This window comes from Ovis aries, chromosome 9 (assembly GCF_016772045.2).
Source record: "Ovis aries strain OAR_USU_Benz2616 breed Rambouillet chromosome 9, ARS-UI_Ramb_v3.0, whole genome shotgun sequence".
Classification (NCBI taxonomy): domain Eukaryota; kingdom Metazoa; phylum Chordata; class Mammalia; order Artiodactyla; family Bovidae; genus Ovis; species Ovis aries.
The window spans coordinates 14,405,148-14,414,339 of NC_056062.1; the positions used below are offsets into that span (position 1 = coordinate 14,405,148).

Genomic DNA, 9,192 nt, shown 5'->3' on the forward strand with positions numbered 1-9,192 from the left:
GGGGACGTGGAACAGACCAGTGACTTGTCTCTAATCAGCTCGAAAATGTTGCCACTGGGTGGCAAAGGGCAGTTGCTGCAGTTGCCTTACTGGTCCGGGAGACAACCAAGCTGACTTTGGGCCAAGATTTGTTGGTAAAAGTCCTGCATGAGGTCAACACTCTCCTGCAAGGGGACACCCATAAATGGCTGTCAACATCCCGGATTACTCAATATCAGGGACTGTTATGTGAGAACCCCCATGTTACTACTGAGCCTTGTCAGGCCCTGAATCTGGCCACTCTCTTTCTTGTGGGAGAAGGTGGGTCCTCACATGATTGCAAGGAAATATGCCAGCAGACCTGACTTGAGAGACCAGCCAATCCCGGACCCAGATTTGGTCCTGTACACCAAGGGCACCAGCCTGGTGAAACAAGGACAATGACTGTCGGGATATGTAGTAGTCATGGAAGAAACCATCGTTGAAGCTAGCTCTTTGCCATCACACTGGTCCGCTCAACAAGCCGAACTATATGCTCTAATCCAGGCCCTCCAGCTGTCAAAAGGACAAAATCTCAGAACTGCACTGCCTGCTCACAGGTCAATAATGCATCTCAGCAAAGACAGAAACCTCCAGGGATTCAGGTAAAAGGCACACTCTGCCCTTTGAACACCTGGAAGTGGATTTCGCTGAAATGAAACCTCACTGATACTACCATGACCTGCTGGTCATAGTATGTACATTCTTGGGATGGGTAGAAGCCTTTCCTACCCAAACTGAAAGAGCATCAAAAGTAGCCTGGTGCCTGCTTAGGGAGATAGTTCCAAGATTTGGATTTCCTGCCAGCATTGGATCGGACAAGGGCCTGGCTTTCGTAGTTATAACAAGTAAGCAAAACTTTAAATATTAAGGGGAAATTACATACAGCATATAGGCCCCAGGATGGTGGAAGGAATCAACCAGACACTTAAAGAGACCCTCTCCAAGTGGATCTTAGAGACTCTTCCTGGGTGGACTTGTTTCCGATAGCTCTGCTCTGCTCAGACCCCACAGTCCCATGGCTCTTCTCCGTACAAAATTGTGTATGGGAGGCCCCTCCCATAATAAAACAGGTGTCAACAAATTTGCCTCAGGTACGTTATGACTAACCTAGATAGCATATTCAAAAGCAGAGACATTACTTTGCCAACTAAGGTCCGTCTAGTCAAGGCTATGGTTTTTCCAGTGGTCATGTGTGGATGTGAGAGTTGGACTGTGAAGAAGGCTGAACGCCGAAGAATTGATGCTTTTGAACTGTTGTGTTGGAGAATACTCTTGAGAGTCCCTTGGACTGCAAGGAGATTCAACCAGTCCATTCTGAAGGAGATCAGTCCTGGGATTTCTTTGGAAGGAATGATGCTAAAGCTGAAACTCCAGTACTTTGGCCATCTCATGGGAAGAGCTGACTCATTGAAAAAGACTTTGATGCTGGGAGGGATTGGGGGCAGGAGGAAAAGGGGACGACAGAGGATGAGATGGCATCACTGACTCGATGGACCTGGTTTGAGTGAACTCTGGGAGTCGGTGGTGGACAGGGAGGCCTGGCGTGCTGCAATTCATGGGGTTGCATAGAGTCGGACACGACTGAGTGACTGAACTGAACTAAACTGAACTGAAGGGGAGATGAGATTTCACAGCAGATGGAACAAATGGTAAGGTAATAAATCAGGTAACTAAGTTTGTACAAGAAAGGGTGCCGTTCCCCTTTGGGGAACAGATTCATGAATTTGTGCCCGGGGATCAGGTGTGGTCAAGGACTGGAAACACAACTCCTTGGCCGCACACTGGAAGGGCCCATATACTGTTGTTCTAACCAGCCCTAGTGCAGTTAAAGTTGCACCGCAAGAGGGTGAAGAGTGCATACCACGCAGACCTGGAGGACGCTGAGCGGACTACACTAAAGGACCCCACTGATTCCTGTGTAACCAAGATCATCATAAAGAAGAAACAGAGATGAAGCTCAACAATCAACTGCTGCTACAAGGACTTGCTGGTATCATCTTGAGACTAACCATAGTTTCCGTACATAGAGGTTCCTGTGCTGTAATTAAAGTTGAACGTTGTGTATATATGCCTGATCTATCTGGCTATTTATCAGCCACCCTAGATGACATGAAAGGTCAGGTAAAAGTTATGTCTGATGATAATCTTCCTTTTTGGACTTCGGTCCTATCTTGGGTGAAGGGTGATTGGTGGAAAACTATATTTATCATTGTTATAGTTGCCTTGATAGTTCTGCTTTGTGGACCCTTTATTTTACAATGTATTATGAACTTTGTAACCAACCCAAAGGTTGATGTGTTCTCCCAAATTGGAGGTCAGAGGGTCAGGGTGAAATATATCCCTAGAATGATGCTCATACTATGAGTTAAGAGCATCAAGAGCGGGGAATGAAGGAGGAAAGAGACAGAACAGGCTCCATCTTGAAAGCAGGACTCCATCTTGGGCTGGACTGTGGACTTTGAGCTATACGCCCAGTATCTACGGAAACGACATACCAACTGCAAAACCAGGCCCCCTGGATGGAAGAGCCCCAGGGCTCGTACCTAGACTCTCTGTTGCCTAAAAAAATACCCTAATTATCTGTGTAACCGAATAGAATCATAAATTCTATTATGCTTATTGGGGTATGACCACAGGCCTATTGATAATTGTCCACTGTTAACTACCTAGGCTTAAGGCATATGAATCGCGGGTTAACTTTGAGTGTATCTTTCTTTTCCTTTGTTCAGACTAGTTTCAGGGAATTTGGGGAGGTGGGTTTGGGCATGTACACTTAGGGTATATAAGGTTTTCAGAGAAACTGGTCAGGGTCCTTGGCTAAGAGGAGACTCTGCCTTGGGCCCGCCGGTGTAATAAACTGTACTCCACTCTCTGCAGTGTCCTTCTGAGTGAGTTTGTTTCCCAGAACGTGTGGCTACAACAATACTTCTGTGATTACAGAAAGAACCAGTAGGTTAGACAAGGTACTGTGTGATCATAAGTCTGAACGATATTCTCATATTAGAGATGAGTAGAGGGGGTTTAAGGTTAATGACAAGACCAAAGGGACTTCCTGCAGAGAACACCTTCCTGTCAAAAGCTGCTTACAGGTGTGTGTGTGTGTGTGTGTGTGTGTGTGTGTAGGGGAAGAAGTGCTTAAAAGCCCATTTCCAGGGCAGGGCTCAGAGGAAGGCTCAATCCCTTCTGCTCTGGCGGGCAGAGCTTGGCACTGGAGACCTGGGTCCTCAGGTGACGGGTGCCTCTCCCTCCCTGGGTGGCAAACAGCTGGTGCCTGGACTCCCCCACCCTCCTGTTAAGTATTCAGTGTCCAGAGAGGAGGTGACTTCCAGAGGCTTCCTGAGGAGGGGTCTTAGGACCTCCTTCTGCTTATGATTTACTCAATCATGCCCAATTCTGCCCCTTTGGACCAGACCTGGGTGTGCCAGGAGCAGGGAGGTGCAATTTGGTGCCTGAGCTTGTCACACCCTGAAAGACAACAGGTAGGTATGCTGGGGGGCGGTCCTGGGGGGCACCCAGCACTGCCTGTTCTCTGTGTGCCTGAGACCTCTCAGACTAGTGGCCTACCTCATATCGATGGTCCTAGAAACACACACCATAGAAGCCTGATCTGGAAAAACTAGATGCCACATCTGTTGTCATGGTGATCTATGAAGGATGCCTCTGTATGTAACTTGCCCAACCTTCATGCTTGGGGGGGTAGTGCTCTGACCTGGGAAGCACACGGCTGGTTTCTGCTGGTGTGTCTCATTCTGTGTAGAACAATTTTGTATCTGGCGGTTGATCAGACAGAACCCAGGTCCTCTGAGAAAGATAACTGACAACACAGAAATATAACAGGGAAAACCGCTCACTGTGGTACAGGGTCTATGATGGACATTCCTAGTCTTGACGTTAAAGACCTACAGAAACTGCTAGGAGGCTCTGAGAGCTCCAGTTCTTTAAGTCTAAGTGCACAAAGAATTCAGTGAGAGGCAAAGGGACTGAGAAGTGAGTTATCAGAATAGGATGCTTGTCACACTTTCCAGCAGGCAGCGAGTGTTGCACTGCCCTGAACATTTATGGGTTGTGTAAGGAAAGAGGGGAGGGGGGAAGACCACCTCTTCCTGCTTCCTCAAGTCTTCCATCATCCACTCCTCCCACGTCAGGCAGGGGAGTTTTTGACTCAAATTGTGCATCTGGAACTGTCAAGTCACTACGGAAAAATTATTTCCGGTCTCAGTACAATGAGGGTCTTTCATTTTGAACAGTCACCTTTCCCTAAACTACTGTTCTCGTGGGCACAGAAATCGCGTGCTAGGGTTCATTAGCCTGTTGCCATCACTGGGCAGGATGCAGGCCTTACTTTCCCACTGCTGTTAATGTCCTTGAGGAGTCGCTTGTGCCTCCATCGAAGGCTTTTGTTGCTGAGCAAGTAGGTGGATTTGTTGTTGGCAAGCCTGTTTGATTTGATGGTAAGGGCCTTGCTCTGCTTCATGAGCCAAGCAGGCCCGCATTATTTCATGATTTCCCCATCGCTTTTTCCTTCTTTTTTAAATCACTCGTATATCTGGCTGCATCAGGTCTTAGTGCAGCACGTGGGTTCTTTGATCTTGGTTGCAGCGTGTGGGGGCTTTAGGTGCACTTTGTGAACTCACAGTTGCAGCACGTGGGATAGAGCTCCCTGAACAAGGATCACACCCAGACCTCCTGCATCGGGAACGTGGAGTCTCAGCCACTGGACCACTAGGGAAGTCCCTCCCACTTTTGTCTTGAGTGATCATTAACTTACTGTTGTCTCCCAAAGCCCCTAAGTTTCCTTCTCTATTTATGATCCCCTGGTGGGATTTCCCAGCTAACGATTTGATTATCTGAATTTACCTATCATACACTCTTTTGAATCACTGAAAAAAAATCTCTTGATAATTTGAAAAAACTGCTCGTCCCTTTTGAAAACTGTTTTAAGAAGTCACCTTTGGGGTTGGAAGCATTTGTCAGTCTGCTTTCTGTCCTAAATCAAGGGCAAATTGCCAATTCAGGCTTTAATTCCCACAAATGGTGTCAAAGCTGTTTATCAATGTTTCGTTACGTATTGCGAAAATGCTGACCAAGATTTCCTCTGCAGCATCAATTTTCAAAGAATCACAAATATGGGGCACTGTATTCCCATAAGGCAAAGTGCGTGGCCAACAGGGTAGCTGTGACCAGAAGGACCCTGGACCTCACCCTGAGTGTCTGCAGACGTTTCTGGTGTCTTAGATGTGACTGACTTGGGGGCTGGTGTTCTCAGCAGCCCCGTGTTCTCATGAGGTGCAGCTCTGGAGGGGGATGGGGCGAGGCCCTCTGAGGCCCAGCTGTCTTACAGGTGTGTCTCTCAGCAAGGGCCACTGCTGGGGTTCTGGGGACCCACTACTTGCCCCTTGGGAGATTTTTGGAAACATCTTTCTTAAAAGTGTCAGGGGCTGACTGGAAGCTCCCTGTGGAGAAGGTGTTTCCTGCCTGGGATGTCCTCCAGACTCAGCTGCCTCTACTCAGGGCTCGCAGAGGCCCAGCGAGATCTCCACAGCCCAGGCACTTCCTCCACAGGTGGGACTGTCCACATTATCACACCTCTCTCTGAAGTCCCTCCTCTAACACCCTTACAATGGAGGGCCCTGGGAACCCCAGCGCTGGGGTGTCCCGGGAGGCCAGAGGGGACAGCACGGTGAGGTCAGGGGAGGGAGACTGGCCCACCAGCCTGGGCGCTGGGGCAGGCTTGAGGAGGCCAGCATGTACGGGGACCCCACATTGAGAGAAGGAGCTCCTACTGTACCATCCCACCCCCGGACACCCCCCCCCCCACCCCGCCCCATCCTGCTGCCCTGTGTGGTGTCCCAGCCCCTCAAGCTTGGGTTCCAGTTGGGGCTGGGGAGACACTGGAAGGCCGGGTGCTGAGGGAGACACTTTTGGACTTCCAGGCCTCCGAGACCCTGCCCTTCCCCGCCCCTGGCCCCTCCCAGTGTGGGAAGGCTCCCTCCTCTGCCCTACAGGTCTGCGAGGGCTGCTTGTGGTCACAGGTTGTGGTTGAGTCTCCCTTCTTCTCAGCTGAGGGAGTGAAGAAGGCAGAGAAGTTTGGTCCCCTCCCACTCTGCTGCGGAAGAGGAAATGCTTCAGGCGGAAGAGTGGGTACCCCCGACTCCTGTAAGAGCTGACCCCTGCAGGACCAGCACCCCTGGTATACCCACAGCCCTAGGAGCTCAACTTGCCCAGGATTGAAACAGATCCTCCCTTCAAGCAGGTGACAGGGACCCCCACCACTTCTGGACTGGAGTGACAAGACGTTGTGGGAGGCATTTACTTTTGCTAAGGTGGACTACAGGCCACCTGGCGCTGGGCTGGCCAGTGGAGTGGGCAGTGGGTGGTCCCAGGACCGGGCCCTGTGGTGGGGACACGTCCCAGGACAGTCTGAGTGCATGTGTGTGTGTGGGTGCATGAGGGTGTGCTGGATTGGCGCCATGCTGGTGAATGGTGCCCCTTCCCTTCGGAGTCTGAGCCCCGGGGCTCCTCACAGGGCCAGAGGAGGGTGGAGCCCAGACGGGGAAGGGGCCCTCTGGTCAAGGCACAGGGGTTGGGCCTTGCTCGGACCACCCGTTACACAGGTCCTTTTCACAGCAGATCACGTTCCACTCTTCAAATTTAGCTTTAGATGTGGCTATCAATCTCTTAATGAACTCTGTAGGTGTCTGGCAGGAAGAGACACAGCCCCTGATATCCAATTCAATCATGTCTGTGGGCAAAAAATGAGGCATCTGCGGTGGCGTCCCCTCTGACCCTCCTGGGGTTGACTGTCCTAACTCTCTCCTCTGATGCGCTGGGCCCCCTGTTTCCCTGCTGAAATTCCCATCCTGTCCCACCAAGCACCACCACCTCCCAACACAGGTGGCTGCTGGAGCTAGCCTGTCTCTGTACTGATAAGGACACGGAGGAAGGCTGGTACAGGGCAGGGCTCTGCCCCAGGGGACACTGCCATTGGCCCCTGGCTTCTCTGAGGAACCCCCTCCACCAATCCTCCCACTCTGGATGCTGGGGACTCACCTGCTTCCACGATCATGCTCAGGTTGCCCGTGTAGCAGACAGTGGAATTTGAGTCGCATTCGCTTGTCGGGCAATGGTTGGGAACGCTAAATTTGCCGAGGGTCCCACAGGAGTAGCAGCGCAGTCTCTGAGCTGGGGTCAGGCAGGGACACAGGCCCAAGCTCAGAGAGCCCAAGGCCGGCTGCAGACTCCCACACAGCAGGACAGAGCTGTGTGGGAGCGTCCCTCTGGGTGACCACCTCCACGCCCTCTGTAGGAACTGGGGCCCCTTCCCACCCTCTCAGCTCCCAGAAGGCAGACCCCTCCATGCTCACAACCACAGCCTCTCGCAGGGCATTGCCACCCATGCCCTGCGGGCCAGGTCCCTGTGCCCTGGCACTCACCAAGCTCTGCACACAGCACGAGGACCAGAAGGACGAGAAGGGGGCCTTTCATGACTCCTGGAGACGACACAGGCCCGTGGGCCCATCGGGGTGCCTCCGTTTCAGGCTCTTGCCTCCCCTCCCCAAGACTAGCCCTCCCTGCCTGGCCCCCCAGCCCACCTCCCTCCCACGTCTACTCACCAGTGGCTTCAGACTCCTTCTGGCGAGCCAGCATCTGGTGCCCCTCCTGTTATAACCCCCAGAACCCGCGAGCCCCACCCATAGGAACGCGGGGTGGGGCTCACCTGTCTCTGCCCTCATCCACCTGTCAGACTGCACCCAGGCCCAGACCAGCAGGAGGGGTGTCCTGTGGGCAGATGTCCAGCCTCTCTCCACCTTACCAGTGCTTGTTTTGGGGGGATCTTAGGAGGAGGGAAACCGGGCAGCTCCCCAATCCTCAGAGCTGCAAAACTGAGACCTCTCAGAACTGTCCATCTCCCGGCCCCTTCTTCCTCTGGGGCCCGAGCCCCCAGGCCCCAGGCTGCCCGCTGTCCTCTGTGCATTCCCCACATGGTTGCGGGGAGCCCCCCCTGGGTATCCTTGTCCTCAGGTTCCCTGAGCACTTGCTGTCTTCCCAGTGAGCCCCCTCATGGCAGCTCTGCTGTCAGAAAGCCCACTGTTGTGCTCACTTGATGAGGGACATGGACCAGGAGGATCCTGCCCTTCTGTGGGATGAAGAGGATGCTGCTGAGGGCTGCTCCAGGCACACGTGGGAGGCAGTGTTTGTCCACCCATCTCCTGAGTTAGCTGTGCCCTCTCAGGCTCCACCTCCAGAGATCTCTGTGGTGGGCCGAGCCTGCCTGTCCATCCTGGTGCTGTCTGAGACAGAAAGGTTCCCCACGATACAGGTAGAGAGAGGCAGGACCTGAGGGCAGAGCCTTTCCAGGGCTCAGGGGTTACTTTGTTCCAAGTCTAGGGGCTGACCTGGTCATCCAGTTTCAGCTGGTTTTGAGTGTGAGTTCAGATTAGGACAGGAAGATGCCAGTCGAGTGCTGGAGCAAGAACTCAAAATGCAGGAAGCTTTCCCTTTCAGCTCTGTCGTGACCCTACTGGAGACACTGGATGAGTTTGAGGTGTGCAGGTTGGTTTAACTTACACGCATCGTGCAATGATGCACCAGACATTTCGTGACATTCAGTCACACAGGTAACAAATTCAGGCAGAGAAATGTTTTTTCCTGTGATGAAAGATTTTGCTCTCTTAACTTTCATAGATAACATGCGATGGTGGTAATCATGTTAATTGTGTCATACATGACACTCCTAGTACTTCTTTATCTTTCAGCTGGAAGTTTGTACCATTTGATAACCGTCATCCAATCTCCCCTCCCCACATGTCTCTAGGAGCCACAAACCTGTTCTCCTTTTCCATGAGTTTGTTTGTGAAGTGTAATTTACCTACAGTACTAGGTCAGCCCCCATTGTATGACACAGTGATTTGATATCACCGTACCTTTCAAAGTGATCGGTGGTCAGTCCCCATTGTATGACACAGTGATTTGATATCACCGTACATTTAAAAATGATCGGCATAGCACCTCCAGTCACCATCTGTCACCACACAAAGAAGCTGCACAGTCACTGACTCCATTCTCCACAGTGTACATTCCATCCTCGTGACTTGTTTATTGTATGACTGGCAGTTTGTCCATCGTAATCTCCCTCATCTATTTCTCTCCTCCCCCAGCCCTTTCTTCGTA

General features: G+C 51.8%; 1 protein-coding gene across 1 annotated transcript; it reads right to left on the reverse strand.

Annotated features, from left to right (window-relative positions):
- Positions 1-6,590: 6,590 nt before the first annotated feature.
- On the reverse strand, positions 6,591-7,668 carry LOC101116324 (lymphocyte antigen 6I-like). The gene is made up of 4 exons (XM_042254567.1): positions 7,635-7,668; positions 7,455-7,511; positions 7,072-7,203; positions 6,591-6,763 (listed from the first exon to the last, which is right to left on the reverse strand). Exons 1-4 carry the CDS (start codon positions 7,666-7,668, stop codon positions 6,591-6,593), a joined length of 396 nt encoding a protein of 131 aa, XP_042110501.1.
- Between the last annotated feature and the right edge of the window lie 1,524 nt (positions 7,669-9,192).

What these genes read in the sequence shown, in the direction of transcription:
- LOC101116324 (XM_042254567.1), bottom strand. Translation starts at nt 7,668, where the DNA reads ATGCTGGCTCGCCAGAAGGAGTCTGAAGCCACTG. An exon ending in CGTGCTGTGTGCAGAGCTTG is followed by an intron (nt 7,204 to 7,454) that starts GTGAGTGCCAGG and finishes GCCTGACCCCAG; the next exon opens with CTCAGAGACTGCGCTGCTAC. An exon ending in GAGCATGATCGTGGAAGCAG is followed by an intron (nt 6,764 to 7,071) that starts GTGAGTCCCCAG and finishes TTTTGCCCACAG; the next exon opens with ACATGATTGAATTGGATATC.